This window comes from Anser cygnoides, chromosome 10, assembly GCF_040182565.1.
Source record: "Anser cygnoides isolate HZ-2024a breed goose chromosome 10, Taihu_goose_T2T_genome, whole genome shotgun sequence".
Taxonomy (NCBI): Eukaryota; Metazoa; Chordata; class Aves; order Anseriformes; family Anatidae; genus Anser; species Anser cygnoides.
Window position 1 is genome coordinate 7,363,887 of NC_089882.1, and position 17,100 is coordinate 7,380,986.

Below are 17,100 nucleotides of genomic sequence, written 5' to 3' on the forward strand. Positions count from 1 at the left end.
ATATGGGACTATGAACATTTCCTCGGTACAGCTCCATCCTTAGAGGCAATGAAGTACTGAACTTTGAAGAAGGGTTGGTTGTAATATCACAAAAGGAATTATAAAATGAGTAACACTTCCTTTCTTTTCTCATTAAAATTATACTTCCAGTTTTCTTTCTCCTCTTTACAATTGCAGTTTAGCATGACTTTAGGGGGAAATTCAATTTTATGTTACTTTTTGTGTTTTTACTGCTAAAATAGAAGTGGCTTGCAGAGGATTTTACCTCTTATTTGGGATTTCAGTGATTATGTCTACTAGTATTTTGTTCCTATATCTGACCCCATATGCATGTTTGAAAGAACTGTGGACGGAGGTTTTCAAAAGGGACTGCCTCAATTTGAGGGCACACTAAGAGGCTTATGCTGACAGTAACTTTATCCTGTTCTTCCACAGTGGTTAGGCTCGTGCTTACCTTTGAGGCTGAGCTCATGTGCCACTGCTTCTGCCTTCTCAAGGACCAGGTCCACAACAGCTACTTTGGCACCAGCTTCGCCCAACGCATGAGCAAAGGCTCTCCCAATTCCCTGCCCTCCGCCGGTGACGTAGGCCACCTTGTCATCCAGACGCAGCCGGTCAAGGATGCGGCGCTTTTTATAACCCCAGAAGACGTCATCCCTCAACACTTCTTTCTAAAACAAAGACAGACACACATTTCACAGCAAGGTGCAAAGCTCAGTAGCAGAACAGCTGTGACAGGCTCTGCCTGCGAGGATGAGGTGGGAGCATGCACGGGAATCCATGTCTTCTTGACCCATTATTTAATGCAAAAACATAACTAATTCAAGCCAAAACATGTCCTTACCCCCACTGATATGAGTCTGAACAGGAGCACTAAGGTGCTAGGCAATGGAGCAGGAGGGCTAGGGGAGATGCACCAAGCACTCCATGTACACGAGAGTAGGGCACAGTACTTCCTGACCTGGCTTCCCATGGGTGAGGTACGACCTCTCAGAAGATAACTGGTTAAGTCTTCCAGCTATTTCACCCCCAGAGCCAAATCCTGCCCTCAGATTCAGCTGCCTCTAGGACGAAGGAGGCTAAGACAAGTTTCCAAAGGCAGGATTTGGCTCAAGTGGAGTGCAGTCAAAATATCTTCACAAGGCTGGTGCGCAAATAAAGATATCAGCCAATAACTTAAACCAAGCTGTCATCTGATCAGCTGCCATACATCGTTTCCCCCTGACTGGAATTAAAATGGAAAATACAAGATGTTTAAAATATTGGATTTGAAATGCCAGGAATTACCAGTGGATGTAGATTTGGGAGCACTCAAACTGCAAAATAATCAAGACGTTTGAGTCTGGCTTTACAGAACTGGGCCATTACAATTCCAGGTGGGAATTTCATTATAGCTGGATGATGCCCACTACATACAATGGAGTTCCTACAGAAAAGATAAAATCACCATCTTTTCCACAGGAGAGGCTAAATCTAAGGCCATGAAAATAGAGCATGGGAAGGCATCATGTGCTGCCTTTGGACAAAAAAGCTACTTCAAAAACACCACGTTGCCTTGTGGTGGCCCCAGCTGCATCTGCCCATGCTCTCCTGCAATAGGAAGGACTGGAGAGCAGCGGGCACAGACACCAGGCAAGAAGCACACGCGGTTAGCACAGCATCAGTGTGGCTGCCCCAACAGACTTTGCTAGGAATAGGTGTTTCACAGCTTTAGTGTAGCCCTGCACTAGTGCAGCTCACCCCTGTCATGCCCTAAGCTGGTAACTCCATGCTGCATGGCACCAAAGGCACAGCAGAGCACGAGTTTGGGCCCTCACCATCAAAATCTGAACTTGGTTTTCTACTTCATTGTCATCTGCAGAGCCAAATTTTTTTTCCCAGAGATATTCACAGAGAGAAAATACACACCTTTGTTTCAATCACTGCATCTGGAGGTGCAGGGCTCCTTCGAATGATGCTCATTCCATTTTGCACAGGTAAAATTATCTGCAAACATAATGCATACACACAGTTCTCAACTGCTTTGTACTTCACCCAAATTCCACTGATGTTAAGGAGAGACCTTCCTTCCTCAGGCCACGGTAGTTTTTCTCCTGCCCTATTCTTTAGCTGAAATTCCTTCCAACCCAAATACGTCAGGCATCCATATTTGCTCACATTCTTCTTCCAAATTCCTGGCTTCCACAAATGCCAGGAAAAAAATGCAATTTTGTCTCTCCATTTTCCAAATCAGTGCCAGCTGCTGAGGTTTCTGGGTTTCCACTGCCTAGCTAATGCTGTCAGGCAGATATTCTAGTCTCATTCTTGGAGCTCAGCAAACCATAACAGCTACACTTTGGTGTTCCTTAGCACTCTCTGGAACATCTTTCCTGCACCTCTAGGTGAATTTCAGTGAGTTTTGTCACCTGCCTCTCGATACCATCATCACACTTCAGTGAAAGATTCACTCAGTGCTGGAGGTTCAATGCCAATGTCAAACCATTAAAATATTAGATACGGAAACAATGGGCTATTTACATGCATTAAATAGCTGACGGTAATATTCAGGGCATGGAAAGTCATTGTCAGTCTTTCCCTCTTCTGAAAAAAAAAAAAAAAAAGAAAAATGTTGCTCTTGGTACTGACAGCTGTGTTGAGGATAGAGTAAATGGAGGAGCACAGGAGGTGCCTCTAGAGGCTGTCTGACCTGCAGATGGACAAGAACCTCGAGCCTGTGAGGCACATAGCAAAATCCCCTGGGCACAAGCCCCAAGACCCTGTGCCACATCCTAAGGGGGCAGTGGCAGACCTCAACTGTCCCAGTGTGGGACTGACCCAGTGGCACAGGCAGGCAGGGATCCGGCCATCCTCGCTGGCTCCCTCCCAGCCACAGCAGACCCTCTGGCAGCCCAACACAGCTGAGACACGAGAGCAAGCTTTGCAGGCAAAGCCTTGTCTAGTTGTCTGGTTTCATCTTGAAAACCACAGCATATTGTTTATGCATCCTACTACAAGAACTCTGTCTCCTGCTGGAGTAGGACTTTGTTGACTCTTGTTGTGCTGGTGGTGCCCTACAGCCCCCGAAGGCTTTACAGCAGTGGCAGTTCCTCGGTTGTGCCGTAGAGCTGATTATTCACACCTAAGTGCTCCACTTTTATCTCGCCTTTAACACCGTTGATGATGTAGACAGAGAGTAGGGACCTTTGCTGAACACAGAAGCTCACATAGAGAGATCAAGTAAGGTGAATTATAATAAAACTTGAGTTCTTTTTAGGTCCCTTGGATAATAGCACCAACAAAAGAAACATTTTGAAGAGCACGTTGCAAAACCCACAGATACGGTAACACAGGTACCTTAACCAATTGCATCGCACTAACCTGCTCAACACGAGGATCTGAATTAATCACTGTATTTAATTTTCTGACAGCTAGTACATTTTCCTCAGATATGTTCTCCAGGTAGACTTGTCCTTTCATGAGTGTATTCTCTACACAGATCACTCCATCCATTCTCAGCAAGTGGTTATCCATGACAAAGCTGTAGTAGTTAACAGCACTCCTTTGATCAGCATCAATAAAGACCATATCAAAGTGCTCATCCTCAGCATGTAATGCCTGGGAAAAAACGATATTGGAGAAAACACTAATTATTTACCTGCAGTTTGAAAGCCCTGCCATTAAAATGTCCTTTATATAAAAACTCAAATCAGACAAACCCTGCTCTTTTAAAATAACATAGCTAGAATTACTTCTGGAGATGTTGAGAGTTTTCCATGCTTCGCAAACAATTCTTCAGCAACCCTGGTGCCCAAACCTCTGAACCTCTCAAAGACAATCGGGATAGAAAAGAGGACTGCTCGTCACAGCCTGTGGTGCTGGGAGGCACAGCAGAAACACCTGCACATCCAGAGTCAAAGGGGATCGAACCATCAAGGCAAGGGAGAGGACTCACATCAAACCCTGCGGCAGCCGAACTGCTGCAATGAGCTCTCTCTTCTCACAGGAGTAACTATCAACAAACCGAAGAGTGGCAATTGTAACAGCCTCTGGGGAAAAGAGGCGGAAGGCTGATCCTGGGAATTGCAGACTGGCAAGTCCCACTTCAGTAGCAGGCGAATGGTTGAAATCCCAATTAATAATAGAATTATAAAGCACATAAAAGAATGGGTCACGATAGAGATAAAGCAGCACAGCTCCTGTGAAGGAAAATTATGTTTCTTTAATCTAAAAAAATGCTTTGGATGGCTCAGCAACAGCGGATAAAAGAGAACTGGCTGCTATCATCTAATTGGATTTTCAGAAATGTGGCACACCTTCCCTCCAAGCAGGCTGCTGATGATAATGTATAAAAGTGTTGATGGATGACCAGATGGGAGCCTTTACAGCCTTCTCCTGTGGCAGTTAATGCACTCGCTGCCCAAGAGGCTGCTATGGAATATTTCAGATTCCATCTGGGACTATTTAACTGCATCTGTGTGCGTTGCAATGAAACAACGGCTCATCCACCTATCTCAGGCAAGCATAAATGCTTTCAAGTCTTGGCATTTCAAGTGAAAAGAGAAACAATTATGTTTTCCAGAACTCACTGTTTCTACCACAACTTTTAACAGCACTTCTTGCATCCAGATTTCCCTTTTGTGTTTGGAGACATTGTGCACAATGAGTGATGAGCGATCCCCTGAGATGTATGAGAGAAAGCATCAATAACAAATGGCAACGGAATATATGAAAAACTAATTTGCTTTCAGGAGTGAGGCTGATGGCTCCCAAACAGAGATTTCAGGAGCCTTTCTGAAGCAGAGAGCACATCATTCAGACGAGGAAATAGCAGGAATTGGATCAGTCAAGCTGTGAGTTATTCTATTGTGCAAACTGGTGTCATTGTGGGCTTGCTGGTGGTTAAGAAATTAAGCCTGCCTGAGATCCTGGATAGACACGCTTAACTGCAGATGCTTGATAGCACAGAAGCTCTGCCAAAAGCATTCATGAGTCCATATTTAGGACATTTTTTGCTACAACAGTATGTTGAAAGAATGCCTTAAGGCCATATATACGCTGGTTTATAATAAATGTAGCAAAAGCTGGGACACCTGATTTCCTAGGATTCATCTTTTCATCTCATGACTGGTAAGAATATTTTGCCCTTGTTCCCTCTTGGGCTGTGCTGGCAGAAAGCAACAGGAACATTTTTGCTGCGGGGGAAGAGCATCTTATACCAAGTTTCTGCAATTCACCCAATCTGCCCCACGTAGCTACTTCAGGAAGGGTCAGAAGATGGATGCGAGGAGGAGGAGTCCATCAGGAAGAGAGATTAGAGGTCTCGTTCTCCAGAGAGAAGAGCCAAAGCCAAAGCCAAGCAATTACCATGACTTATCACTACTTTCTGACTTGTAACCTTCCTGGGCGGAGGAGATAGGGGGCAGATATTCAGAAGCAGATGTGGCCATCTCCGAACATATGTTACTACTGCTCTGTGGTATGGCTCCCTAATGAAAAAGAATCTCGCTTTTATGCATCAACTTCATTAGGTCCATATGGAGTTGTGCAGCTCTTTGGGTATTATTAGTTGGACTTCTCGTTTCAGCCCTCTTTCCGTACCATCTACCTGCTGACAGCTTATCTCCTTCTTATCTAACTTCTGATACAGACAACCACCTTTCAGCTTCCCAGCTTTCAGCCCAGGAGGGTGCCTGTGCTCTGCGTGCACCCAGCACAAGCCTGTGCTGTCCTTGCACTGCCCGTGTGTGCAAGGGCATCGTCTGGAAGGTGTTTCTCTTTGGCCAGTCCATCAAGTGAGGAATGGCCAGCCACGAGGGTCACTTGGGCACCTTTCATTGCTCTGTCAAGCCCTTTGAAGGCTCCTACCCTGCTTACTTCCCTTGTGCTTTGCAGAGCTTCACAAGACATTGCTAGGAGCTGTGATAGTCTGGGGGTGGGCTTTAGGTGTCTAAATGTAGGCAAATAGGTCCATTTTAGCTCCCCACAGATCCTACTTCATATTCCCCAGCTGCTTATAGAAAAGTCAGATGTCCTAGGGGTAGCAGAAGCAGTACTAGGCACCTATAAGGAATGCCTGAATCACTCCCTTGGAGTCCATACTGCCATCATTCGAGCTTCGTGTTTCCACAGGAGGCATGCCTCATTGCCTGCACCCTCTGCTGCACCAAGGAAAAGAGTGAAAAAAGGAAAGAAGCCGCCCTACCGACAGCTCTGGCTGCAGAGCTCAGTGCTGGAAGTACCAGCAGAGATGATCAGAGAGCAGGAGAGCTCACTGCCATCCCTCTCAAAAATGGATGAGGGGGTTTACGAGGGACTGCCCACCCTCTTCTTCCCCATGTGACTGAGCAGACTGGGCCTGACCCTACCTGGGACCTCACAGCACGTTAGAGATGCCTGTCCTTTGCTAGGAGAGAGGCAGAGCCCAAAGGTCTCCAACTGTGAGGAAAGCTGAGATCCAGAAGGAAATAATCTGCCTGAAAAATATCCTGCTGAAACTAATTTCCTGAATGTTTACAGTGCAATCCCTGCTCCTTGCTACAGAGGCATCATAGGCAGTAACAGATGGCAATGAGAAGTTCTTAACGCAGAGCAAACTTGGCTAAAATTAATGCTTTTGCTTGCAGTGAGTCATTAACATCCTTTTTGGTTGGAAAAAAAACAACATCAACAACAAAACAACCTTGTAGCACTGCATTGCACGGCAGAGATGCCCCAAAAGCAAGCACGAGGAGGACACAGCAACACTGCTGATAGTTACAGCAAAAGACCAGGGAGAGGACATCCTGAATAAAAACATGAATGAATCTTCTGCCAGAGCTCAAAGAAAACCCGACTGCAGTCCTGATCAGAGGCAACACTCTCTCATAAGGCATATACAAACTCAATCAGAAAAAAAAAAGACTGTCCAGTTTCTTTGAAATGGATCATACAGTCAGCGTATTTGTAATAAAGATGTACTCAAAACTTATTACCTTCCCTATGCCTTGTTCTTGACCTAAATGTAATAGCAATCCATCCTTAGGGTACACAGAATACATGAAAAAGTACAGCTTCCTTTTAAAACACCATTAGAATATTTTACTGTATGTGGACATACACTCTTGTTACTCCTAAACGCTATTCTATTGAGTACAGTTTATATTCACCGGCAAAGCTAAATCTCTAGGGAAGCTAGAGAGGGAATGCAATTTCTAGTAATAACAGCTCACAACAGTGAATACTATCCACTTATCCCCACAATTTCCAGCTATTTTGGACTCCTTTCTGAATTAACCTTTCATATCAAAAGGAGCAATTCTGCACACTAGAGACTCCGACACAATTTCATGCATAATTTATTCACTCAGTTCAACATTAAACGCAGAGTCCTTGACTTTGTCAAGGTGGATTCTGTTGGCAGACTTCACAAGCAGCAAAACAGGAGAAATGAGATCTGCAGCTCAACCTCTTCACCTATTCTGTCTGGTGAAAGGAGGGAAAAAAGAAAAAAGAAACCCCTGGCATGCTTACACAATGACCTGCAATCAGCAGAATCCGCTGCAAACACAGTGTTATTTTTTGCGTTGTGTTTTTGATTTTAAAATGGAAGGATCGAAATCACGGATGGGAATAATTTCCTGGTAGTTTACATTCCCTGTGGTCTCAGGCCTGCATCCATTGTTCAAAGTCCTCTGGGAATTAGAGGAAGCACTTGGTGCAGGATCAGGCCTGTTGCTAACAGCTGATGCAGGGCAAGGCGTGTTACTCAGGCACAGCACAACAGACTTCAGATTTAAGGAGCCTGTTTGGAAAGGATTTTAAACGCTGTGGCCCAGCACACGTTCAAAAGGTAGCTAATGCCCCCTGAAAGCGCCTGTATCAGAATCTGGACCCCAGGAGAGGCTCCCCTCAACTCCATATTTCAAAAGATGATGTCAAGATTACTGTGGTCTTTGGGCACAGAGACATGTGCCGTGGAGTGCGTGAGCTACATCCTTTGGCAGGGACCTCTCTTAGCTTGTGCAGTGCCTCCCCCACACTCAGGAAAGGTGTTTTTCTTCCATCATGTCCTTAGGTACCAAACGAACCCCACTCTGTATCTGAGCTCTGCAGCTCCTCTCTGGTATTTGGCTTCCTTTGGCTGCCCAAAATCCCAGATGTTTTGCAGCTGGCTCTGATCTGGGACAAGAGACAGGGAAATTGGCCAGCCCTGCACATTAATGCAGAGGAGCTGTGAGAGGCTTCAGAAACGCTGGTCAGGGTGCACCTGTGGCCTGCTCGCACTGCTCTCCCCTACCTCACAGCCCTGAAGATCCACAGTGGTGGGTGGAGGAGCCAGAGCCACAGGGGTGCCACAATGACCCCACTGCCTGAGGCACATTTTTGTGCCTTAAAATCACCAGTGTGACAAGGCAAATACTCTGCTCCCAGGAGCCTGCACTGTTGCAAAGATTTGAGGAGATGCAGAAAATCTCACCATGCTCTTTAGCAACTCTTACCCATCTCTGCTCTACACCAGCCTGCTTGCAGACAATGAGGGACAGAAATATGGTTATTTTCCACCTCCTCCGTGAAGCTGAGCTGTAAGAGCTCAGCTGTGCTAGCCCCAGCCCGTCTCCCACCTGACAGACTCATCCCCCGGCGTTTCAGCATGCCCACATGGAAATGCAGGAAGCCTACTGGGTCTCCAGCCTGAGCTGGTCTTCTCTAGGAGGGAAAAGGCAGCGCACTTGTTCACAGCCTGAGCTTCTTCCATGCGCTCCCATAAGGCTGGCCCTGCTCCAGCTAGGCAAACCCCAGTGACCCGAGCATGCCAGGGCACCAGAGAGGCCACCAAATGTGTCCCTTCATCATTTACAGTCATTGTGGCCAGAGAGCCAGAGGCCCAGTATGACAGTCCTGAGTGTCCCAAACAAAATACCTCTCAGGTCGAGCAACACAGCTCAGAGGCCAGTGCAGAAATCCTGCCATAGAGACCTGTCCCCAGTGCAGGTGTCTCACCCACTGAACACGAGCATCTCCATTCCCTTCAGCTCCAAGAGCTATTCCAAGCCCCGAGTACCTGTAGAACTGGGGTCAGGATGTGCCATCGCTTTGCAATCCAAGGATACAAAATCAATTGCGACATTCTGTGTTAAGGATTTAATTTTCACGTCTTTGCTCCCTTCTTTAATCTCTACACAGCATGTACTCTGTCTGCCTCTAGATATTTTAATTCAGTCACAGTAAGTCAGTTGCACAGAATGGGCACTAGAGAGCAACAGCAATTCAATTAATTTCACACTCACTGCAGGGAGCTGGGATTTTAAATGCTGCACATTGCAGGTGATCTGTAACGTTTCGTTTATTCATATACTTGGCACAGCTCTTTGTTTCTTTCTTACCAAACTTGGAGGTCATGGAAGCCAGAGTTTAGAAAGCTCCTGGCCATTTCATTTTAGAAACAAATATGGTACCTGTTAATGCAAACAAAATTACAATCAAGCTCACACTGACGCTTCCAGATTGAAGATGGAATTGGATCAAATTGGTTTGCATTAATAATAGAAAGACTACGCGTTTAATGAACCTGGCATGGGCATCTCCTCTTAGCATGCTGGACCTGCAGCAGTATCATGGAGATCCATAAACCGTAATTAAACATGAAACTCCTCTAGCTGCTGGCAACCATAAGCTTCTCTTGTTCTTGGGACAAAATCGCTGGTCAGAATGAAACAAATTTAGCTGATGTGTTTGCACATCTGAAGCTGATCACATTGCTCTGAAAGTGAAAAGCCCAGGGTCTAATTCCCTGCAGTATTGCCAATGGGGCAAAACAGTGCCAGGCTGTGGGTGAACTGCAGACTTCTGCAGAGATTTTCCAATTCTTGTGAAAATCAGGAGAAATCTGTCCTTCCCAGGGCAGGTCCTGCATGGCACAGATACATCCAGCCAGCTTGCTATGTTTGGAATTAGAGACCCTCATCCAAAAACTCCCCAAGTCCAGTAAAACTCTGCCTTTGTAGCGTACCGACCTAAATTTAGAGCTCATGATTCCTCTGATAAAAAAGCTTCAGTAATTTAGTTAAGAAGGAAAATAGCTATTTTGTGTGACAGAGCTGTCCCATCACACATTATCATGAATAAAAATTAACTGCTGTAGAAGAGTGTGTTCACATATTTGCGAGCAAACTAGGGTCACCATCCAGCATTTTGTGGGCAGGAAATAGGACAGACGCTATCTGCCCAAAACGCTTTAATCTGCTCTGAACAAGAGCTCCCAGACTCCCTTTCCAAGTGACTTTACCTCCAAAGTGTCAGCTATTGGTCCCACTCGCATGCTTATCTTTTTGCCATCTGAGGAATAATCAAATGCTTCTTGGCTGTTCACTCCGAGATACGGCACTTCTGCACATGCAAAGATTTTGCCATCATCTGGCAATTCTTCTGCGATAGCAAGGATACTGTAACCTTTAAGCTTGCCAATTAATAAAATCTTCCTGGCTCTGATCATATGAATAAACATCTCAAAAATTTGGCCTGTTAAAAGACAAGAACAAAAATTTAAAAATAAATCCATAAGAAAGACTGTACTTTGTTCACAATGAAAATTAGATGTACCTTTTAAGTGATCATTTAAAAAAAAAAAATCACACCTTAAAACACTTTCAGATAAGGGTTTAACAACAGAATCTGACAAAATTTCATCTAAAATCCAGCTAAAAGACAACAGAATAGAGGGACTGGTTTGAAATGTAGAACCTTTATCATCAATGCTGCTATTGTTCAAGTGCTTGTTAAATAGTGCTTGAAATATTGCATATTTTAACATTCCCCCCATATGAAAATGGCTTTAAGATGTCTCCATATTCTTTCTGGAACCTGGTTTAAAAAAATCACTACATTACCTTGCATTTGCTCTTAGAGTCATTATCCCTAGACAGCACCATCATTTAAGAAATTTATCATCAGTGGTGTCCTTCGAACAATGTATTAGTGTAATACATTATAAGAGTACTTCACTGCGATGATATATTACTCAAAAGATGGGAACATCTGGGAAGAATGAATCTAGGAATAGATTTAGTATAATAAGCTTTATATTGGAATCCAGGGCTAAGCATTGCTACTCAAAAAGGTACAGTGCTCGGCCACAGACCACCTCCATTGCTAAAGCACATAACCCCTACCAGGCAGCACCAAAACATAGCCCACAGAGTTTCCCCCTTCCTGCAGTGAAGAGAAGGATTTCGTTGCTGCTCTGTAAGGGATGGGACCAGTACCATGAATTAGAGTGACAAAGAACACAAAGCACACACAACCGTGTGCGTGAGCATGTGTGCATAGGCACAAAGGCATGGGATGGGGAAGTACAAAATTCATGTAAAATGAGAATTCGTGCAAGAAGATCCCATCTCTCTTTTAAAATAATTTTGCACATCTTCTGAGTATATCCACAGCATTCATCCTATCCCCACTAAGACGGGCTAGCATATGATGAACCTCGTTTACAACAATACAGTGCAATTTTATCATTTTGTTTGACCAACTTGCCATTCAAACAGCTAGAAGTGTGCTCTTGCTGCAGCCCAGCTCCAGTTTTGGTTCCTCCAGCATCCCCTGAGTCATGGCCAGGTGACATTTTTCTGGAAAAAGGAAGAAATTTCAACATTATGGGGACAACCAAAATCTGAATATCTCACAGAAAAAACAGCAACAAAGAGGAAAGACCTGGAAAAAGTGTCCCTGTGCATGAACATAAAATCAGCCCAGAGGCATCATAAATATCACTGAATTATAATCCTAGGAGCCCCTGGATTAGCAATAAGCAAAAGCAGCCTGGCCATGGCCCCCAGCTCCTGGGCCCATCTTGGCGCTGGCAGATGCACCAGCCATAGGGGCTTGGCAAGCAGAGGCTGTGGGGCCAAGGACGAGTGTTCCCCACTGTTCACACACAAATCTTTCCGTTTCCAGTTGGTCCAAAGCAGGAGTCCATTTGCTGTTTCAGAGTAAACAGCCCCAGCTTCCCTGGCTGTTTTTTGTTTGGTTTTGTGGTTTTTTTTCCAACAACAACAAAAAAAGTGTTCATTGCAGAATGGGGCTAGAGATGAAAATCTTGAATTTTCTGCAAGACAAAAATAATAAAAAAAAACTCTTTCCTCCCAAACTGCCAAGAAAAGCATGGTACCTCCAGATGCTATTTCACAGCACCCAAGCCTGAGACAAGTCTAGCTGAAGTGAGATGCTGCTTATTACAGGGGGAAATAAATAGATGACTGGAAGAAGTCCATAGCCTCCAGACAGATTAGATCACCGTATCCGAAGAAAGTAACCACCAGAAATGGCTGGTGATAGTTCTGCAGGCCAGAATTTAGAGTCGTTTGAGCTTTTTTTTCCTCTCCCTCTTCTCCCCCCACCACTCACCAGTAAAATGAGAAAGAATTCATAACCCGTGTCAGCCACACTCAGATAATCCAAGACTTAAAGAGTAGAACATTTCATATAACCTCTTTTCTGCCCCTCACAAATGCTTTAACAACTTTAATAAGATAATGTATAGCTATTATCATACAGCAAGCGTAAGTCAAACAACTATCAGCTATTATTTCAGCAACAGAACGAACGCTCAGCCTCCCTGTACTCCACAGCCTGGAACAGTTTACACATTGTCAATTTGAGACAGAACTGGCTTTTTCCACATATCAAAATGTACGCTGATAAATGGGGATTGTTTAGCAGACCCCACATGGCTGGGTAATATACTGTAGCAAAAAAAAAAAAAAAAAAAGAATAATGAGGGTATCAGTTGGACTTCTGAATTAATGATACCTTAAATTAGTTTAATTAATTAGTTTAGTTACCAGAGTAATTGAGTTAGCAGATTAATTAATGTTTGTTGAGCACTTGGAGATAAAAGCTGCATTTAAAGACCGTTATTATAGGGTGGATCCAGAGGTCCTGATGCAGGTTTCCTTCATCCTTTGTTTATCCCAGCACCGGTTCGACCCAGGGGTTCAATCTCCGAGATTTCCAGCCAGCCCCGTCTGGAGGCTGGCTTGCTTGTTTTCCCAAGAATTCAGTGCAACACAGACGTCGCCACAGTTAGCACTCGTCTGGTGAAACACCTCACAAAATGTAGAGCTAGACTTTTTGTTCACACCTCCTCTCCTCCAGGCCTTGGGTGCCCTCAGACACACACGCCCGTGTGTGCACCAGTATATATATATGTAAATACATATATATATATATATTTATGTGCCGGCAGCTCTCACTCCTCTGCCTTCCTCCGTCCCCCACAATGTGGCACATCCTGAGCAGGCGGGCTAGGAACGCGTCCGTGCGATCGCAGGAGAAAAGCATGAGGTTTCAGAAGGGATCCGTACCTCTTTGAAGCTGCCATCGCATCCGGGTAAGCGTCTAGCCCAACGGCAACATCAAGAGCTTTCTGTAAGTAATTCCTGAGCTGTGCGGGAACACGAGAGTCATTGAGGGCTATTTCTTGGGCTTTGAGAAGGTTCTCAGCAATAAGCCCAGCTGGTGTTTCTGAAATGGGAAAAAAAAAATAGAACAAAGATTGCATAACTTTTCAAATCAGCAGAAATTTAGACATCCCTCACAATGTTTTTTTTTTTTTTCATGCAAATACAGGTTTTTGAAGGAATATGAAAACAATCATGGGATTTTCTCAAACTGAGAAAACATAAATACTTCTAATTCATTTCTCTCTTCTGCTTTCTCCCTTTTGTCCCCACTGCTGATCCTCTTCTGAGATGAAACAAGTATTTCAAAAACACAAGTTTTTCATTTCTGAGGCACTGAGACAAACGTCGAACACGGAACAGCCGCACATGGAACCAGCTCCTCCAGGTTATGTTTTTCTTGGAGAACTCGCGGCACTTCTCAGACCGCCCCTGCAGAAGCACCAGCTCCTGCCAGGCCAGGGCACCTCCAGCTTGGCAGGAAGGAGGGAGCGCCGCTCCCGCGTGCCAAGGGGGTGCCCGTGCCCGCCGCGCACAGGATCCGAAGAACAACCTGTGGTGCTCATGCCCAAAATAAAATTACACCTGTCCTACGGCAGACGAACTGACAAATACCCAAATAAAAGTTTCTAGTGCCCAATCCATGATGGCATGAAATCAAGATATTCTACAACACATTATTTTGTGTAGGTGATGTAGGAAACACCCTGGCAGGAAAGCAACCTTTTAACCCTCTTGCCTTCAACCTTCCACAGCAGCTCGTGGCGGGCACACCACACCCTGAACCTTCGTTTCTCACGGCACAGACAGCTAACGATGCTTGAACCCAACAGCATCTTTTCACACCCTGCCAAAAGTTAATTATTCAGATAGAGAGAAACAATCACGCACCACACAACAACATATCAGTATTTCAAAGCCTGGGGAAACCTCTCCAGGATCAAGACCAGCCTGATGTAGGGACAAAAGCAATGCTGCCCGTGGCCCTGAGACCCCAGAAATCCCAGGGCAGCACGAAGCAGCAAGGCAACGATGGATCCTGGTGAGCTGTAGCCACACAGAGCGAGATGCGGGTCAGAAAACCTCTCCAGTCCTCAACTGCAAGAGCACATGCTGGCTATGGAAGCAGCAGCTAGGGCAGATCGGGGACACAAGGCCAGCAGGCGCTGAGCACACCGGGGTGGAGCAGGCTGCCCCAGGCAGGATTTTATTCCCCATGATTAAAAACAAAAAAAAAAATGCTGCTTGAAAACTAAGTGCCGAAGAGTCACAACCAAGGACATGTTTCCTCTGGAGGACTGGCCCGGGCTAGCCCAGCAGCTGTGGAGCAAAGCTCTGACCGTGCAGGGCTGCTGCTGCAGGCACCGTGTCCCTGTCCCAGGATGGGTTTTGGTGGGACATGGCACAAGGCACACGGCCACCCCACGGCCTCCTGGCAGAGCCCCGGCGTGAAGCCACAGGGGACATCAGAGCATCCCCTCACGCCCGTAACCCCCACAGCCCACTGCTGTGAAACTGCACTGCTGTGCACTGCTGTGCTGCTGCACAAAGGCAAATGCGACAGCAGATTTTAGGAACTGCTTTTAATCAGATCATTAAAGGATCAGACTCCAAAATGGAGATAGATATATGCCTCTGACTTCTCTCTTTTCCATTTCTTTCCTATCTGCTCAAAATGCCACCCATCAACACTGCTGCTGACTGGCGGCCTAACGCAGCCTTGCTGATGAGCTGGTGTTAGCTTCTAGCCAAGGGGCAGCATGACAGAAGGGTGCCTTTTATTCTTTTTTTACTGTCTCCTCTGGCGGAGTGTTTCAGGGAGTAAATCTGAGATGGATACATGGAGCAGCTCCACATCCTCTTGTTATGGCTGTGAGCACTTCGGGTGCCTTCTTCTACAGCCCCTCTGTACATCACGCTGAAGGTAAGTTCAGCAGACAGCCCCACACCAAACGAGCACCAGGGCTTCCAGCCGCTGGGAAGTGCTTCTTCCCCTGGTATTAAGATGCACCATATGAATAAGATCAAGTCTTTGGGAATAGGGAAAGGTCTAAACCTCCCCAAAGGTCTGTTTCTCAGAGCTATCTCAGCTTTCTGTAGCTACTGAGATGACAACACTGTTGCCTTCTGGGACAATTGCAGTCATTTTCATTACCCAAATCAGAAACAACATGAAAGCAGACAACGAACACAAAATACATGCTCCTTTTACAGGGGAATTGCCAGAACGGAGCAGACTTGGAGGTCATATAGACAGCATTGCGCCCCTGCTAGTAGCCCAGCCTGACACAGAGAGAAGGCAGATTTAGGATAGATACTGCAGCCCCTGACTTACAGCTCACGGAGGTATCTCACCATCAGGGGCGGCTCACACCTCTTTCCGCATTTTTATAACTATGAGCACAGAAATAACCAGCCCTCCCCAGACCTTGCTAGCTCGCTGGCTTCAGCAGACCCCCTCAGCCCAGCTACGCGTCGTGCGACGGCGCCGTGCCTTTTGGGAACGTTTCCACCACTTCCCCAGCCTCTGGGGCTCGCACTCTGGGCCTGTGAGATGCCAGATGTCGGGAGCTGCCTTCTCCATCATCCGCCCTGCCAAGCACTCCCAGGCTTTTTGCTAATGTAGCGTGGGTGGGCAAAAAAAAAAAAAAAAAAAAGCATGTTTATAGTAATAAACATGTTCTACTCCTGGATGAGTAACAGACAAGGATGCCCTGCCACTCAGCGAGGGGCGGAAGAGACACCTCCAGCTGTTTTGTAACCTGTGTTATAACACCCCTCGCGAGCGCCAGGACGTGCTCGCAGAGAGAGGGAACACGCGGCGCGTGCCAAAGTCAACGCCACATCGGGGATTATACAATGGTTTCAAGAAGCGATGTCTGTGGTTGGGCTTTTTGCCCTTTTTTTTTTTTTTTACAGCCCAGATGGTGCTTTGGGCCAACGGCAGAGGTCAGAATTGCCTTCCTTTATGCAAGGGTCCGACAAGTCAGAGCAGAGGCCGGGGCTGCCTGCCAGTTTCGGCCAGGCTGCACTCAGGGCTCTGAGCACTAAGTCAAGGAACATTTATGCAACTACTTTTTTTTTTTTTCTTTTTTTTTTCCCCCCTGTGTAACTCTGGGAAAAGCCCTTCACCTTCAGCGCATGGTTTTGCACAACCCTAGGAAAGCAGCTGAACCACCCTAAGCACTAAATCGTGTTGCCTGGTTGCCTCCCCACGGCTCTGCTATGAACAGACGTGGCTTTCCCCTTCCCATCTAATTGAGCATCATCTTTTCCATGCATATAGGAAAGAAAAGAAAATCCTGCTACTTCACAAGTGGCATTGAACATGGGTTTAGATGTCATTTTTTTGGGCGGGGGAGAGCTCAGCCAGGGAAGGGGAGGACACGGTGCTGTTTGCAGGGGGCTGTCCAGAAGAAGGCACGGAGAGAAACAAATAAAAAGTCAGAATGGATTTGGCAAAAACAAAGCAAATATGCCACATCCACAGATGTGGGATTGAGCCTTTGTTTCCCATTTGGGGCCATCCTCACGTCACCTTCCAGTCTCTAGATCAATTCTGGAGCCCCAGCATTGGCTTCCAAAGTTCCCCCCGCAGGGCAGAGCACTGAAGCTGCTCCACCGACCACCTCGGGAGCCGAGCACTTTGGCAGGAGATGCTTAGCACTAAACAGTAGGAAATCTC

At 45.9% G+C, this 17,100-nt stretch overlaps 1 protein-coding gene across 2 annotated transcripts in view; it reads right to left on the reverse strand.

Moving 5' to 3' along the window:
* The window catches only part of LOC106035461 (uncharacterized), a 43,477-nt gene that overhangs the window by 15,991 nt on the left and 10,386 nt on the right, over positions 1 to 17,100 (reverse strand). For both annotated transcript variants that reach the window (XM_048070424.2, XM_013180274.3), the window contains exons 3-8: positions 13,320 to 13,479; positions 11,491 to 11,582; positions 10,244 to 10,476; positions 3,358 to 3,594; positions 1,909 to 1,986; positions 455 to 671 (exon numbers count right to left, since the gene is read on the reverse strand). In XM_048070424.2, coding sequence (XP_047926381.1) covers positions 455 to 671; positions 1,909 to 1,986; positions 3,358 to 3,594; positions 10,244 to 10,476; positions 11,491 to 11,582; positions 13,320 to 13,479 — 1,017 coding nt within the window. The remainder of the gene's footprint in view (positions 1 to 454; positions 672 to 1,908; positions 1,987 to 3,357; positions 3,595 to 10,243; positions 10,477 to 11,490; positions 11,583 to 13,319; positions 13,480 to 17,100) is intronic.